This window comes from Zingiber officinale, chromosome 11B (assembly GCF_018446385.1).
Source record: "Zingiber officinale cultivar Zhangliang chromosome 11B, Zo_v1.1, whole genome shotgun sequence".
In the NCBI taxonomy this organism is placed as follows: domain Eukaryota; kingdom Viridiplantae; phylum Streptophyta; class Magnoliopsida; order Zingiberales; family Zingiberaceae; genus Zingiber; species Zingiber officinale.
The window spans coordinates 77,738,987-77,757,012 of NC_056007.1; the positions used below are offsets into that span (position 1 = coordinate 77,738,987).

Genomic DNA, 18,026 nt, shown 5'->3' on the forward strand with positions numbered 1-18,026 from the left:
GTCATAAAAAAGCTTTGAATGTTGAGATAAACAATAGCAAGTGGCCATCTTTTATTAAATGGCAGCTCTTGCAATGGATTATGACATCTTTTTCCTCCTTGATTACTCCACTCTTGTGCCTTGGTTGTTTACTTCATTTGTAGTGTTGATGTAGGCAAGTATTTTGATTCTAGCCTATCTGTTGAGAGAGGAGGTATAATTGATAATATATGATTAAATACTGGAGCAATAGAAATCTAAAGTTATACTCACCATCATACTCAACATAATAGACAGAAAGTTGCTATTCTAGAAACATTGTCTGACTATATTCACAAGAAGTGAGCAGAATGCACTTCTTGGAATTATCTGAATGAAAAATGAATTGAAATAATCGAACCTTGCAGTTCATCCAGATTGCTTTTATTCTATGGCAAGAAATATGCAAAGGAGCAAGCATGACTACCAATAGGGGGTAAAGGTACATAAGATTTCCTACATTTAGGTCGGGCAGATTCTTTGTATTCTTCCAGAATTGTCTGTCTAGTCCTTCTTAGCTCTATTTCGCGCAGCTTTGGCTGAAGCTGAACGCTCGGACTGGGAGAATCTAACAAAAATGTGCATAACTGCCGTCACCAGTAAAAGCCCCGTAGCAGTAACTGCAACTCCTTTCCATGTTGACAATAGTTCAGTCCATTTGAAGAATTTGAATGTTGCATATGACAGAAGGCCGAACCAAAACATTACCACCTGTTTGTAAAGTTGATTAACCAAAAAAAAAACAAGAATATCAGTTGCAAGTCAATATTTTCTTCTAAAAAAAAACTGCAATATTAAATCTCCATGTCAGCAAAGGCATTTTCCAACACTAATTTCTCTTTTATCAAACATGAACACCAAGGCTGCATGAGTAAAGTTACTAGTATGGTAAAAAATGACATTGGACAAAGAGCAAGTGAAAACCACCACCAGATGGTTCTTTCAAGAACAAAGTTTTTATTCTTCATCGGAGCAAGTGTCAGCAGAATGAGATGGACAAATTTCAAATACTAATAAAACAGGATAGCATCATCATAACTACAAGCAAATTCTGTTGGCAAATTAATATTGACATTGCATGATAAAAACCTAAAATTCAAGTCTTGAATAAAACCTTTTTATGTCTTACCAGCAATGATTTCACAGGACGACCAATTTGCCTTTGTTCAACCCCAAAGCTGCCCTCTGATTTGTATTTGTCCAGGAAAGCATCCTGCCAAAAAATAAAAAAAGAAACCTGGTATGATGCTGTTGCGAGGAAAATATAGCATAAGGTACACTACAGCAAGTAGTCCTAAAACCAACGATATTCAACTATTATAGACCAAAGTAATAGAGCTACGAAACCCATATGAGGCTTGCCAAGAAAGATACTATGCCTTAGCTACAAATATGTCTTTACACCACTGCGACACCCCCTCATCTGTTCCAGGAAGATCCGCTAATGGGTGTCGTTTCACGTGGACATGCACCTGAAAGCACAGGAATTTTCAATGAGTACAGAGTTGAAAATAACTAATGTCAACTGAACAACCCACATTAAATTCTGTTGTGGACATATGAAGCTTAAGCTAAAGTTCAAAATAAAATTTCATAATGTAACCACTAAAGGCAGAGGTAAAATAAGAAATCCATAAAGTAGAAAAACAAGTAAACTTCAAATTCAACATTATCAGCAAATTGAACATTCCTAACCAGATTATCATTGAACTCCACATTAGCGATAGCCTTTGCACAACTTTTCTAAATCTCTGTTCCAATCAGACAGTAAGAAAACCTACTTCTCATCTGATTCGATACTCCTCCAAACGGCTGCCATGTCACTGCTGCTCCTACCCTTTTCTGTTCAAATTGTTCCTCAACTGAATATACTATCTTTGCATCTTCTCTTGAACATAATAAAATATTAAAAAAGTGGCCTCAAATCCCAGAAGCTGACAGCAAAGAAACTGCAAAGAACTACTCTTTCCCCCCTCCTTTCCCAAATTCTTTTCTTCTTTTCACTGGATATAGATTCATGCAGCATTGTCTCATAGCTCAGAATGTTGGTTTCTCATTTTCCTTTATTTTTTCCAAGTATTGGTTAAAATCAAAACACTTCAAATTGTTGAGAAATGGACCAAGCTCAGACGAATATTAGAAGAAAGTAATATGGAAAGGATAAATTTTGAAGGCAAAAACTTATAGATTACATAAAAGGGTATGGACAGGAAGGTCAAGCAAAAAGTATATGTGCAATCTCCACAAATATATTAACTTGATTTAAACATTTATAGGCATCTTTCATCAATCGATATTGTGTATAAGTGACCAAAATACTATTCTTCGAAATAGCTCATCGCCATTTTATATGATACAAGAACTTTCTAAAAAGTTTCAATTATAGCCCATTGTCAAGTAAGTTGAGATTAGCAAATGGTTAAATTTAGCTGACATAGCTCTAAAACATTTATATTTTAAAAAATTTCCCAGGCCAACATTGATGAGTATAATTTTTCTTCATTAAATTAATTTTTTAAGTGGAAGTCATTAAAATAAATCATATTTTAGAATCAAGTAAAATAAAGTTTAATGATTTGCTAAACTCAAGTCGATAGTGAGCTACAATTAGCATATTTTGTGATGTTTGTGAATAAAGGGGAGAGCCTTGGTACAATGGTAAAGTTGCTGCCATGTGATGTTGTGGTCGGGTTCGAGTTGTGAAAACAACCTCTTGTAATGCTGGGTAAAATTGTGTATAATAGACTCAATGTGGTCCGATCCTTCATCGGAACCTGCATTTGAGGGAGCTTCGTGCACCAGGCTGCCCTTTGTGATGCTTGTGAATAAAATCTCTACGAAATGGAAAACTTGTTATACGTTGAACAACCCTTGTAGTTTGCCTATATTTAGACATTACACCAAATTTTTATGACCAGATAAGGGATCACATTACTGGATTATGCAATCTACATAGCACACCACTGTGAAATTTAGCACCCATAGTTATTTGAGGCGTGAGGCGCCCAAAAGCGTATAGTTGCTGTGGGGCATGAGACGCTAGGTGTACGGTGAGGCGCACTGAAATAAGGTGCTTTGGGTATAAATTTTTACAATTCAAACATATATATGGAATTTCTGCCAAAATATTTCACTAACAAAATTCAAAATATGTCAAAAACTATTAAACAATAATGTATATATAATATTCATTAACATCCAAATATTGAAATAGTTTATTTTCATAATCAAAATCAAATTTCAAATTAAATCTGCAAGGGAAAAACATACTATTATGACAAAATTAAAGGAGAAAAGTAAAAAAGTGTAGCCAAATCCAAAAGATCGATGTTGATGTTGTAAGCGAGAGAAGAGTTCACGTTTGAGAAGGGAGGGGAGGTGAGGTGGATGCTGATTTTTTAAGGGAGACGAAGAGTCATGCAAGAAATAAGTTTCCAAGGGACTAAGGGAGGTTGATGTTTATTTTCTAGAGGAAAGGAAGAGTCACGTAAGAAAAATGTGTCACATGCATGCATGTAAACTAATTAATTTAAAGGGTAATTAAAGGTATGGGTTGAGCTTTTATTTTTTTTTTAAAAACTTCAATAAGGTGAGGAAAATTGCGCCTCAAGCGCGTCTTAACCTCTCATGCTTAAGTGTGTTTCATTCAAGTACTGTGCTTTGGCCACTGCCCAGGCGCACCACTGCGCAACCAAGCACACACTTTTCACAACTATGTTAGCGCCAATGACTTAAGATCTATTTATTATTATGCCCCAAGAGTGAGCGACTTTTACAAAGAATAACATTATTCTGATTCTCTTACAGATTAGCCTGTTATAATTATAAGAAACATTCTTGCGCTGAACTTGCATCAATGACTCAGACACATAAATATGTTTACTTTTCTACTATCATGAAAGTGTAGCCTTACAGCTAAATACATGTTATTCCTTGCTTTCATTTACAAATTCAGGAAACTTGCTATTCTACAAACTAAAATCTACAAAAAATTACATATATTAGCATACTCAAGATACATGCACAAATAAACTGCATATTATGGACACCACTAATTCTGTGTACATACCACTGATGGTTGCCCTTTCAGAATCCTAAGCATTGTTGGTGATGGTTGATCGGAAGGAATGGCCACTGTTACATCATATACAGCAGGAACAAAAGGTCGCATGATCTGTACTGCTGAAACAAAACCCTGAAATCAGAATGTATATCTATCAATACCATTTATGACTGCCCCAGAGTAGCTAATTAACTTCAGTTAATAAAGGTCTAGTACACCAGAAGGGGAACCAAAACCAAAGTAGTTAGTGTTTTTAATTAGTCATTAGTTTGTTTGGGATTTAATATGCCATTAGGGTTTTACCAATTCAATTATTTAAAATCCTGTTATTTAATTTTCAAAGATTTGTTAGGATTTTGGAATAACCCAGTCTATTTGAAAAAAAAAAAAAAAACTGGTCTTGATCTCAGTCTATAAAAGAGGTTTGAATCCCTTGTATTGTTTTATATTTCAGTTTAATACAATGTCCCCTCTTCATTCATTGAGAGTTTGTGTTTGGTTGCATGGTTTGTTCATGTTGCATCAAGTAGTATCAAAGGTGAAATTCTATTTCGCTGGTTGTCTCAACCCCTCCTTGCATGCGCTGTTATTGCGGGGTAAAATCCCATCTTGGAGGGGCTGCCAAGGTGACGGTTTCACATTTTGCTGCCAAAGGTGAAATTCTATATGTTTGTGAAGAAAATCTCAATAATTTAATCTTGATACTTGTTCCAATACTCCAACTTGGAGCCCTCTGTTTCTCTCCATCCGTGAACCCCTGGCTTCACTTAAGCCCAACCGCTCAAGATCAACTTCAGCGAACCATGCCTAAATTTCTACACTTGCTACCACAACCTCTCCCTCCCTTGAAGCTCCTTGGCCACTTTCTCTCTCACTTTCCCAGAACAAGGAGAGTTCTGCCTCATTCACCGCATCAATGGGAGATTGTTGTCTTCCATCAAGAAGGTGACTGGGCTTGCAAGAAGTGACCCCATCGCTGACCCCTCTCATCTCCTTCCTCATCATAGGTGAGAATGCCAAAAACCACCCTTTCTGCTACTGGATCCACTAACAGAACAGCCACACATCCTGCAGTGATGGAAATCAGCAACTCAACAAAATCCTATTGCGGGATCGACCAATCCAGATGCTCCATCATCACAACAAAGTGGACGAGATCTCCTCCCCGATTTCTTCCAAAACTGACTTAATCCAAACCTGGCCTTTCAGATTTTGGCCCATAAAACTAGTAGATTTAAATATATACGTAACATTTTTCAGATTCACAGCACCGAGATTTATTTGTACTTGAGTACATCATCCCCCATCAATTGAAACACACGCAGGACAGACTTAGTTTACTTGTGTTACATATTTTATAAATTTCATTCCTTGTCAAATCGTAACATAACATGTCAAACCCCACTTGGTAGGTATGAGACTTTTAAAGTCAAATGTCAAGACTTGGAAGACAAGGTTAAAGTTCTAACATTTCAAGTGGGCAAACTAAAAAATTTTAGAAACACATTAAAAAAACTAGGGGACATGTGTAAAGAGATAAATTTCGACGGATGGACTTCACCTAAACATCGTTTGCATCGTGACTCTCAACACACACCAAGAGATGAAAACAAATATTTCCCTAAACACAATAACTATAGACATAGGGTTAGGCAAGAGGAAAGAGACATTACTAGAGGTAACATAGATGTCCCTAGCTTTGACATTAGATTAAACCCAAGTGCATTCTTTGAATGTGGCTGAGATTGAACATTATTTCCATTGGTATGGAATGAACCATATTGAACGAACTCAACTGGCCCTGAAACTGTTATTGAACTGGTGAAACCAACAACAAATCCCAAAATTGTTATTCATGTTCAGTGTCAGTTCTTCCTCCCCATCATAGTTGTCCATATTATTGAGAGGGCCATTAATGCATAGAGATCGTTGGCTCCCCATGGAAATACTAAAAGATACTTAGTCCACTGGAAAAGGCTTCCAGATCTAGAAGGCACATAAATCAAAGAAGTGAAACTACAACATACAACACCTAACTTATTTGTTAAGATTCATCAAGGGTGCTAGAACCATCTTCCATGAAAGACATTGTTGTTCGCTTTGCAATTATGTGTGGTGATGCATAACTTGAATAATCATCCTACTCACTACTCGATAGAATCAAATTCTTCTTGGTGGGAGAGAATGACATAGTTAGGATTTTTAAACATCATTAGATTTTTCAAGATTATTAATAATTGGGATTTTGTCAATTCAATTATTTAAATTTTGTTATTCAATTTTTAAAAGAGTTATTTAGATTTGTTAGATTTTGAGATATCAGTCACTTTTTTACAAAAACAAAGTTATTATGTCTATAAAGAGGTTAGAATCCCTTGTATCGTTTTATCTTTTAGTTTGATAAAAAAAAATCCCTTTTCATTCGTTGAGAGTTTGTGGTGGGAAGATTTGTTCGTGTTGCATCAAAATTACTTTTACGATCTACATCATTTGTGATCCATGCAATTCAAAGTATATAGAAATAAGACCGAAAAAAATAAAGAAAAAGCATTCTCCTAGCAAACATAAATAATCATAAACTAAATGAAACCTTGGTTCGAGGAATGAGAACATTTCTAGGGATGGGCAGACCCTGTGAAGCTGCATATTCTTGCGCTGCTAAAAGCTTTTCAGGAGTAAAGCGTGTCCCCTCAACAAACAAAGCCAGCCAAAATGGTCTTGGAAAGTCTTTCAATCGTTGTAAACCTAACTGGATGTCTCAGTCATCCAAATGATATCAGAAAATGCCAAAACAGAACAACCAAACACAAATCAACCAAACCTTAAGTGTGTTCTCATCCTTAGCCCAACTTCTTTCCAGAAAGAGGTATTCAGTAAACCACATTGACCATCCAATGACCTGCAAGTCATAATATATTTACTTTTGAAACTATATATTGTCATTCTTTTTCATGACGACTAAAGAAGGAAATAAAGAAACAACTAAATGTGAAGGAGAAAGAGACCAATGTCCTATTAATATACTCACTGGAAGGAGCTTTGATGACTTCTTCATGACTGCTAATGCACTACCAAGGCAGCCTGAACGCTGGAATTAGGAAATCAAGTTAATACTAAAAGATTCACAGAATCAACAAGCAGAAGCAGTGCAGAAGTGCCATAATATTTTCATCCTGAGAGTACGAATGCTCGACCAGTGAAAGGACAACATGAACCAACTGAATTCAAACTACAAGCTAAAGATCAAGAAATAAGCAGAAAGAGAAAAACCTGTGCTAGAACCCATCCAACAAGCCAATCAATATCACTTCTATGATTGCATATGAGAAGTGCATGCTCTTTTCCTGTAAAATTCACCATAAAAACTCATAACAACAATGAAGACTAAGAGAAAAAATTTGGAGATAAAACAAAAAGAAGAAATTGACACAATGCCAACTTGACCCAGAAAACTTGTAGGTTTACAATGATAAATCCTCACCCATTAATTCAAAGGTTTTGGAATCTCCATACAGCTCAACCTGTAACCAGAAAAACTACATTAATTACATTATTACGAACCATCAAAATGAAGAAATGAGAAGCAGAGGTTCCATTGACCTCCAATGATTTCACAATTGTGAATAAGCATCAAACTTAAACAAACAAAGATGGCATCTCAATTGAGATTGTGGCAAGCTCACTACAATCATTTTTCATGTTTTGGCAGTTTAAAATTCCATATCTGGTTTATTGCGGCAAAATGACACCTAGGTTAACATGAAAATGATGTTGTGTTTGTGAGAGAAAGCAACCTAGCTCAATATTTGCCATCATTTTGTCACATTTTGTGAGAGATAAGCAATGACAACCTCGTTGACATCATAATAACTTCACTAATTTTGTTAAGGACGGTAATCTTTAGTCGGAATCTTTCAATATCGAAATCTGTAGATCATGCCATGTCGTAGAGTAGATTGTTGGTGTACAGGACTCAAGATTTATGTAACAACTTTAAGGATCCAAATTTGCCAAAACATTGTACGTATAATAGGGGAAATTATGAACAATATATAAAGAAACTAATCGAATAAAAAGTACACCTTGACACCAGCCCACCAATCAACCAACCAGACTAACTCGATCCATAGTAATTCAGCCACCACTCTATTAATCCTCCTATACATACTCTTCGAAAACGGTCGTATTGTCACGAAAAATATAGCCTGCAAGAACAAAGAAGAATTATCTTTTAAGAAGATGAACAAAAAGAACGCAAAACGCAGGACGAGACCAAAACGCAGGAACAAACATCTAAAAATCAAACCCTAAGGACAATGAACGCGAAAGCTGATGAATTTATCTGCGAAACTCCAATCGACACGGAGAAGGGACCAGACAAGAGGAAACAAACCTCCGAATCACGGAATGGGAAATCCAAATGACCTACCTGAACGAAGTTCACTATCAGGCCGGAAAGGAGGAAGAGCAGGCCGAGGGGAAGCACCACCAACGCCACGGGAACTGCCATGGGGAAGACGTAGCGGCAGGCGGCGAGATTTGACGGCGCGCGTGAAGAAGATGGGGGCGGTGCTTTGGCCTTCCGCCAATCCGCTCAATCCTCAAATTTCAGGTTGCCTACCGCCGCTGCAACTTGTGCAGTACGCTGGAACCCAGAATTCTTATATGTCCATTGTGTCGGATAAATGTTGACTTATTCACAGAAAACTTCGATAATTACAAAAAATTAATAATAATACGAGTATCGATAATTACTTTAAAAACTTCGATAATCACAGAAAACTTCGATAATTACTTAGAAAACATTTTAAAAATCAAAATACTCTCAAAGTGAAATAATTTTTAAAAAAATCCTATATCTTTTTATTACTATAAAAGTATTTCATAAAGTTTTTATTTTATGAAAAGAGAAAGCCAAACAAGAACAAATCTGCATAATAAAAGAATGGAAACGAAAATACTGAAAACTAAGATAAAAATACTAGCTATTAAAATGGGAAAACATCCAAAAATTTAGATACAATCAATGATTTTTTCATAAATTGCTTCAACTATTTATTGGTTCAACCACATGCAAGAGTTTCTGGGGGTTGGTGAATCTCCTAAATTTTCCCATCTGCCTTACCTCCTTGTTTCCAGTACCATACATCCACTTCATTATTTAGAAGTTATACTGCTTTGAATCTTGTAGCAAGAACAAGAGTTGCCAGCAATGACAATAAATATATGTAGTTAGATAATTTAATGAACAAACCCTACTAAGTGACTTGGGCTATAGTTTAATCAACTGGGACCAGACCTCAAGCTTAATACTGAAAGCAGCTTGAACTTGATGGTTGAGATCAATTTACATTGAACATTAGATGGGTTTCGAGTCTGGTCTTTACCTCATTAAGATGCTCACTGCACATGGAAGCAGTAGTGTAGGGATTTGTGGATCCATGATTTTTCTTGTAGGTGAATTTCCTGCATCAGTCATCATTACAGATTTACAGATAAGTAGTGCAAGAAACAGACAATCAAAGTAAAGGTAGAAGATCAGTAATTAAAGATGACTTAGATCAGGTTAAATCCTGCTGCATTATTAAGTTGCCAAGTTCTTGCTGTCATCTTATAAGACGAGCCTGCAGGCTTAAATTAAAAACACAGTGCCACACCAAGGTAAAGCTTATTACATGGACTTTTCTCAGTTTTAGATTCAAAAGACATTGATTAGTATCTTTAGAATGCTAATGGAACGAAACGACTTGATTGATTAGAATGCTATCGAATGTGCTTGAAGCTTAAAAATGATCGCCCAATGTGTAAAGAAATAGCCAGCCCCGAATCATTTGCAAATAATGGCATCACGTCCAGGTCCGACACCAATGTAATGAATGGGAACACCAACAAGCTGTTCTATCAGCTCAACATACTGACGAGCGGCTAAGGGAAGGTCGTTGTACTTTCGGATAGATGAAATATCGCTGTTCCACCCAGGTAGCACTTCATAATCGACCTACACCAAAGAAAATTAATGATGAACTAGATCATAACAAGTGATTCCTGAATTTTGACATGATAATCCTTTACAATCTAGCACAGTTATTCCACGCATCCACCTAATTAAAAATAATTGCTTTGGTCTTTTCTAAAATACAATATCTTTTAATTGTAATCAAATCTTGGCCTTCACTTATACAATTTCAAATACGAATAATAGCCAACACAATAACAAATAGCAATCACAAATTCTATTCCATCTCATCGAATTACATGATAAGCTTTTTTTTTTTTAATTTATAATTTAAGAAAAATTAAAAAATAAAAAATTGTTTATATTTTTCAGTTTCATGTAGTTTGGTTATGTTTTATAAAGTTTTTTTGGTTTAAAAAAAATTAAAAAAAATTAATTTAAGCATTTATTGAGTATTAGTATGAAGTATATTAGGATATATTAAGTTATATAAATGAAATATAAGGAAATTTTTTAATTATTTTTTAATTTAAAAATTAATAAAAAAAATAAAAAAATGCCGATTGATATGCTGCGCGCGCACAGTCACGCACTGTGCAGGCGCGCAGCATATCAATCCTATATATATATATATATATATATTATTATTATTATTATTATTATTATTATTATTATTCATATCTACTTTATTTCATTCCCTAAGAATACACAATCCTGCGTCAAACATGGCATAGAATTGCAGATAACTTACCTGTACTTGCTCAAGAAGACTGAGATCTGCAGGAAATGACTTGAGCTTTTCGCCATCAGTTTGCCGATATGAAATACCAAGCTTGATTTCTGGAAGTTCAGATAGCACATCAAGCTTGGTGAGATTCAGAGAAGAAAAACCATTGATCTGACAGCAATACTTCAATGCAACTATATCAAGCCAGCCACAGCGGCGAGGACGACCAGTAGTTGTTCCAAACTCCCTCCCAGCATCTCTAAGAAGGTCACCATCTTTGCCCAATATTTCTGTTGGAAAAGGACCAGAACCAACTCTGGTTGTGTAAGCCTTCACCTGCATAAGGTTATATTAAAGAAGTTAAAAAGAAAAAGAAAAAAATGGAAAAAAAAAATGGACTCATAAAAAGAAGTTAGAGAATGATTCTACTTACAACACCAATAAGATCACCAAGGTTTTTTGGAGCTATCCCCAATCCTGTGCAAATTCCACCAGCGGAGGGACTAGAAGAGGTCACAAATGGATAAGTTCCAAAATCAATATCCAACATAGTTGCTTGACCACCTTCAACCAATATTTTCCTCTTTTGCAAAATTGACTCATTTATCACCTGAACAGTATCAGCAACAAAAGGTTCTAACCTCTCTGCAAATCTTTTGTACTTCTCAACCTCACTCTTAAGAATGTCAGTAGTATATTCAAATCCTTCAAACCTAGATGCAGCATCCCTCAATAAAATCTCAAGCTTCTGTGCAAACGTATCCATGTGTCTGAGGTCACAAACCCTTATTCCATTCCGTATAACCTTGCTTGAATAACATGGACCGATTCCTCTTTTGGTTGTTCCAATAAAAGAATTTGCAAGCTCGGCTTCTCTCAATCCATCTACGACTTGGTGAAAATCAAATAACAAATGGGCACGATCAGACACCAATATTCTTCCAGTGCATAAAACTCCATTGGATTCCAGACCATGAATTTCTTGAAATAAACCAGGAAGATGAACAACAACTCCGTTACCAATAACACAGAGAGTTTCCTCATTCAGAATTCCAGAAGGAACAAGATGGAGTGCAAATTTTTTACCCTCATCATTGTAAATGGTATGTCCAGCATTTGAACCACCCTGATGTTGAAAAAATAAATTTTTTATTCAGATTCTCAAGAAAAGAGCAGAACCATTAAATTATTTTATCTCTTCATTAAACATAATCATTAAGAAAATTGAATAAAGAAAACACATTGTAAGCTTAAACTAATTGACTCATGCAACGAAGCATGATGAATAACAAACAAATCCTTAGTAAATAGCCAAATTCTTTTATCATATAATATACAGTGAAATTATGACAGATACATAGTGAGTTAGTATATACACAGAGCAAAAGCAAAAGGGCAGAAGGGCTTATTACTATTTTTGGTAAATTCAGATTACCAAATACAAATAGTAACTAAGTTATTAGTAATGAAAATTTGGTGGCTCTGTTAGTGTTATGGAGATTACAATAATTTCTCACATCACATTTACATATAATTCTGACTACCTCTATAATAAGCAGACACCTACTTGGTATATGATTTTTGTCAAATTCAATCGAATCAGATGAACATCTTGAGTTTTCATTATGTTAACATCAACAATAAGGAAATGAGATATAGCAAAACCAAAGTTGCAATACTCTTGTCTCCCCCAAATGGCCAAATCTAATATCTCAACATACATCTAAAAATTATCCAATTCAAATCCCTATCTTAGATACACAAAAAGTTTTCATCTAGAATTTTCTAAATACTTCATTAATTATAACACTCGATCTTTTTAGGTGGATAATTTGAATAACACCTTTTTTTTTCATAACACCAAGTCCATAATTACACTACCATCTCCAGTTCCATTCACAATATAACATTGTACTTATGATCTTATAAGACTAGCTACTCATGACATATGTTTAACTTCTTCAATATATAAAATTTTAAATATTGTGTTACCTATTTATTTAGTCCTTCCACTTGCCCATTGTATCTTATAAGCATATTACATATATCCTCCTCCTGATCATCATTGAGTCTACTAATTCTAATCTGTTTTCCTAAAAGTGTTTACATTGCAATGTGTTGTTGTAATAAACTAACTTATTTACCTGCATTAGCCCATAACAATGTAAGAATTTTTCCCTATTTAGCAATTATTTGTGTCTATGTGATAGATTACTTCTAGCAACCATCTAGTCTAACTTTTCATATCAGAACACTTGGATCGTGAAGGCGCATTATGAACCCACTTACAATTAGCAGCCCATCCTAACAAAGTAAAGTTAAGATCTGTTTTCATCAGGTTTTCACATAGTTTTGGTAAGTTGTCAAAGCCTAGAACAGTCATCCACATTTTACAGACGATATTGGGATTGGACATGGATGCATTGCATCGAGCATCAAATTTAATTGGATGAAAAAAGGACAATCAACTGCCACCAAGGGCTTTCTCACTGACAAACTGAAAGGAAAACAGTAAAATCATCAAACTCTTGAACTTTACTCCAAAAACTAGTCCAACTGCTTTATGTCTAGTGATAAGTAAGTTGTAAGGTAAGATATAGTAGATCCCAAGAACAGAAGATTTGTTTTTTCCTTAGTAATTTGCGCCCCCGCCAACCCGTCCCAGGCCAACAGGGAGGAGGATGCCTTAGTAATTAGTACATGCAGATCAAGAAGTTCAGAAATCAATCTAGATTACAAGAGAATCATTCGTTAATGCGTTCAATTCTTTTTGATATGCAGTAAGCTACTGGGAACTCATGAGTATCTTGTAAAAGATTTCCATAAAAGATCTACACAGTAATACGAATAAAAAAGCAAATGCACGGGAAATCTTGAAAAATAAAACATGCAAAATCAAACTTTGGAGTCGTAGATAAACAGTAGCCCAAAGCGAAAAGGCAAAATGAAGAAAAAAGATAAGATTTTTTTTCTGTATCATCTGAAAGAAATACAAGTCGGAAAAACTTTACCTGGCAACGCGCAACGACATCAAAGCTCTTTGCAAGGATATCGACGAGCTTCCCTTTACCCTCATCGCCCCACTGCGTGCCTAGCACGGCGGAAACCTGACTCAGCGACGCCACCCTTTCGAAGACATCCCCCTGGCCGACCTCTTCAACGGCCGTTGGGGCCGCGGTGGCCGACACAGTTCTGGAGGCAGCAGCAGCGGAGGCCTTCCTACGCCAGCCGAACCCAGCCGAAGGGGCCAAGTGTGAGGGAGTGAGGGAACTCCAGATCCGACTCCGGCTACCGCCGCCGCAGAGGGCGACGGGATCGACGGCGATCGAAGAGAGGGCCATGAAGAAAAGATGCGATGTTTGCGTTACCAAAGTGCGCGGAGCTCTGCTCCGTTATTTATACCGGTGGTGGTTAGGGATTTGACCGGAGCCGATCGTTATTATTCCCATTACGAAGTCCAAACATAAAGCTAAATCGCTGATTAATTTCAATTTGACGGCCATTATGCCTTAATATTTACTTTTTTTAATGTCCTGAAATTATTATATATTTACTATATATATTTCTCCTCACATGGCAAGTCAATGATTTTTTATTATTTTTAAAAAAATATAAATAACGGATATAGCAATTACTACTTGATTAATATATATATATATATATATATATATATATATATATATATATATATATATATCCCAATATTTAATGGGGTTGTCTCCTATGATTTCTAGCTTTTTTAATCTAGAAATTATATCGTCTAGATTTTCTTGTTTTGAAATAAACTGGATTAATATTTTTTGTGCTAAAAAGTCTTTTGGTATTTCTAGAGAATTAAAAAGATCCTCATCTAATAAGTTATCAGAAATGTTATCCTCTTGAAATTCTTGGAAAGTTAAGTTATAAATAGGTTGTTGGTATATTAGGCAAGAGCCTTTACATGTATTTTGGTTTTTGCAATTACAAATTGTTTGACTATGTGTTTTGGGAGGTGTTACTTTAGGTGGTGGTGGTACTAATGAGGCAGGGATATTTTGAGGAGTACCTCCATATTTTGTACTGATGCTGAATAGTCAGAGACAATAGGGGATACAATAGGGGTAGAGAGAAAATATATTGTCACTTATCAATAATAAACCCAGACTTAACTATAAAAGCATAAGAATTGCAATATACAAACTGGGAAGCCGAAGAATGTAAAAATCACATTCAACAATTATTAAAACTTGGGGCTATCCAACGTTCTACTTCTAGACATAGAAACCCTGCTTTCATAGTAAACAAAGGATCTGAACAAAAAAGAGGGCAATCCCGAATGGTTTTCAATTATAAAAGGCTTAATGATAACTGTCAAGAAGATGGATATAAAATCCTAGACAAAGATCAACTACTAAATAAAATACAAGACTCAAAGTGGTATTCTAAGTTTGACATGAAATCGGGGTTTTGGCAAGTAAAAGTGCATCCAGACTCAGTAGAATGGGCAGCTTTCTCCTGTCCGGAAGGACATTTTGAATGGCTAGTAATGTCTTTTGGTTTAAAAGTAGCACCACAAATATTCCAAAGAAAAATGAATAATATATTTAGAAACATATCCAATTGTACATGTGTATATATAGACGATGTATTAGTTTTTTCTAAAACAAAAGAAGAACATTATGCACATTTACATCTTCTTTTTAACTTATTTGAAACCCATGGATTAATTATTTCTAGAAGTAAAATGAAATTAGCTGTAAACCACATTGAATTCCTAGGAGCCGAAATTAGACAAGGGAAAATAACACTACAACCACATATTACTGTTGGTGCAATTTCCAGTAGGTCAAGGTTGACCTAGTTGACCAAGCGTAAACCTTGGTCATGGTTTCGATGTTTGATAATACAGAAAGATATGTAGACATGGACAATGCAGGTGCAGTTTGTTGGTGCAACCTTAGGTCAAGGTTGACTTGGTTGACCTGACTCGAGTTGGTCAAGGGTGACCTGACTTGAGTTGTATTTTGATGTTTGACAATGTTTGACGAGAGTAGAAAAGTTGTATTCTGATGTGTTGACAAGAATACAAACTTGGGAGAATTAACCAATTAGTTGCAGGAGTAGGGTTGACTGAAAAGTCGCGAGGGAGCTTTGGAAAAATCAGTATGGAGACTTGCTCGGAAAAGTCCAAGGGGGAGCTTCGCGAAAGAATCAAGTATGGAGACTTGCACGGAAAAGTCCAAGTATGGAGACTGGCAGAAAAGTCCAAGCGAGGTGGCAGGAAAGTCCTAAGCGGGATGTTAGTGGAAAAGTCTGAGTGAAGCCGCGGTGGGAAAGTCCTAGCGGGATGTTAGGCGGTGTGGAAAAGTCACAGTGAGTGAAGTCGGGTGGGAAAGTCCTAACGGGATGTTAGGCGGTTGGAGAAAGTGAGTGAAGCCGAGGCGAGAAAGTCCTAAGCTGGGATGTTAGTGTTGGTTGCTACTGGAAGCCTAGAGGTTCCTGTCTGAAAATTTTGTACAAAGGTCTGAACCTTTCCTAGCTACCATGTGTTCTTTTAAATTAAATTTTGGATCGCTGCTGGGAACTTAACACGTTTGATCCAAAACTTAATCTATTAGTTCTTTTAGGTTTTGACTTGGGTCTCTGCGGAACTTAACACGTTCAACCCAAATCACCTTAAGTTATTAATTCCATTAAATATCATAATTGGTTCCCGTCTTGACGTGGCGAGGCACATGGCCTTCTTGGATATGGGAGCAACCACCACCGACTAGACAAAACCTTTTATGGAAAGCTAATATTTAATTTCCTAAAATAACTTTAGGTTAACCAAAAAGAACAATCAAATCACAAGGAAAAAAAAAACACAACATCGAAAAACATATTCGAAATACTAGAATCGCATGCCTCTTGTATTTGGTATTATTTCCAAAAATAACTAGTATGATGCGGAAAGAAAAATTACTAGTTATACCTTTTAGAAAGACCTCTTGATCTTCTACCGTATTCCTCTTCTAACCTCGGACGTTTTGTGGGCAGCGATCTTCCGAGATGAGAAAACCACAAGCACCTTCTCCTTTCTTGAGTTTCGGCCAAGCACTATGCTTCCAAGAGATGAAGACCTTTTTCCACCAATCAAGCTCCAAGGGATGTAAGCTTTCTCTCCTTCTTCTCCAAGCTAAAATCCGGCCACCACTTGATCTTCAAGGAGAAAGAGAGGTCCGGCCACAAGATGGAGAGAAGAGAAAGGAAGGAGGCCGGCCACACCAAGGAAGAAAAGAGGGAGAAAATAATAGAGGTTGTTCACCATGAAGCCTTCTCTACCCCCTCTTTTATAATCCTTGGTCTTGGCAAATAAGGAAATTTAATTAAAAACTTCCTTAATTCTTTTGTCATGAAAAGGAAAAATTTATTTTAATTAAAATAATTTTTCTTCTCATTATAACATGGCCGGCCACTTATTTCCTCAAATCAAGGAGAGTTTTAATTAAACAAGAATTAAAACTTCCTAATTTGTTTCTAGAAATTTATAAAAATTTCTCCAATAATTTTATCCCTTCATGATTGGTTTATAAAAAGGAAATTTAATAAATTAAAATCTTTCTTTTAAACATGTGGATAAAAAGAAAGTTATCTCTAAAAATTAAAATCTCTTTTAATCTACAAATAAGGAAAGATATCAAATCTTTTCTTAATCTCTTGTAGAAACTTATAAAAGAGAATATTTAATTTTTAAACTCTCTTTTAAATCATGAACATGGTTAAAAAGGAAAGTTTTCTTAAAATTTAAAGTCCACCTTTTAATCAACAAATAAGGAAAGATTTCAAATTTTAAACTCTCTTTTAAACATGTAGATGATTTACAAATAAGGAAAGTTTTTACCAAAAATTAAAACCATCCTTTTAATCTAGAAATAAGGAAAGAGATTAATCTCTTCTCTTAATCTTTTGTAGAAAGCTATAAAAGGAAATTTTAATTTTTTAAACTCTCTTTTAAAATCATGATATCCACATAAGAAATAATTTTAATAAAAATCCTTTTTAATATTCTAGTGGCCGGCCACCTAAGCTTGGGACCCAAGCTTTGGCCGACCACCTACATACTCATCCACTTGGACTTGGCGGCTAGCTTGGGTTCCAAGCTAGCTTGGCCGACCCCAGATGATGGGTAAGAAGGTGGGTATCCGGTGGGTATAAATCTCTATATACTAGAGGCTACGATAGGGACCAGAGAGGAGGAATTGGTTTTGGTCTCCGATGAAATTATGTTCGCCCCGAACACA

The 18,026-nt window shown here is 35.7% G+C and overlaps 2 protein-coding genes across 2 annotated transcripts; both read right to left on the reverse strand.

The window, feature by feature from the left end:
* Positions 1-229: 229 nt before the first annotated feature.
* LOC122034473 (1-acyl-sn-glycerol-3-phosphate acyltransferase PLS1-like) lies at positions 230-8,743 on the reverse strand. The gene is made up of 11 exons (XM_042593737.1): positions 8,511-8,743; positions 8,164-8,286; positions 7,563-7,602; positions 7,352-7,425; positions 7,110-7,169; positions 6,903-6,980; positions 6,672-6,830; positions 4,088-4,213; positions 1,398-1,490; positions 1,148-1,231; positions 230-729 (listed from the first exon to the last, which is right to left on the reverse strand). The coding sequence occupies exons 1-11, from the start codon at positions 8,589-8,591 to the stop codon at positions 523-525; spliced, it is 1,125 nt and encodes a 374-aa protein (XP_042449671.1). The 5' UTR covers positions 8,592-8,743; the 3' UTR covers positions 230-522.
* An 883-nt stretch (positions 8,744-9,626) lies between these two features.
* LOC122034665 (adenylosuccinate synthetase, chloroplastic-like) lies at positions 9,627-14,181 on the reverse strand. Its single transcript, XM_042593985.1, has 4 exons — positions 13,776-14,181; positions 11,198-11,890; positions 10,789-11,100; positions 9,627-10,079 (listed from the first exon to the last, which is right to left on the reverse strand). The coding sequence occupies exons 1-4, from the start codon at positions 14,103-14,105 to the stop codon at positions 9,909-9,911; spliced, it is 1,506 nt and encodes a 501-aa protein (XP_042449919.1). The 5' UTR covers positions 14,106-14,181; the 3' UTR covers positions 9,627-9,908.
* Between the last annotated feature and the right edge of the window lie 3,845 nt (positions 14,182-18,026).

Excerpts from the sequence above, each read along its gene's own strand:
- LOC122034473 (XM_042593737.1), bottom strand. The coding sequence starts at position 8,591 with ATGGCAGTTCCCGTGGCGTTGGTGGTGCTTCCCCTCGGCCTGCTCTTC. Across the intron at positions 6,981-7,109 it reads AGTCATCAAAGCTCCTTCCA|GTCATTGGATGGTCAATGTG; the intron begins GTGAGTATATTA and ends TATGACTTGCAG. Across the intron at positions 1,232-1,397 it reads AAGACATATTTGTAGCTAAG|GATGCTTTCCTGGACAAATA; the intron begins GCATAGTATCTT and ends ATTTTTTGGCAG.
- LOC122034665 (XM_042593985.1), bottom strand. The coding sequence starts at position 14,105 with ATGGCCCTCTCTTCGATCGCCGTCGATCCCGTCGCCCTCTGCGGCGGC. Across the intron at positions 11,891-13,775 it reads ATGTCGTTGCGCGTTGCCAG|GGTGGTTCAAATGCTGGACA; the intron begins GTAAAGTTTTTC and ends TTTCAACATCAG. Across the intron at positions 11,101-11,197 it reads TTGGTGATCTTATTGGTGTT|GTGAAGGCTTACACAACCAG; the intron begins GTAAGTAGAATC and ends AACCTTATGCAG.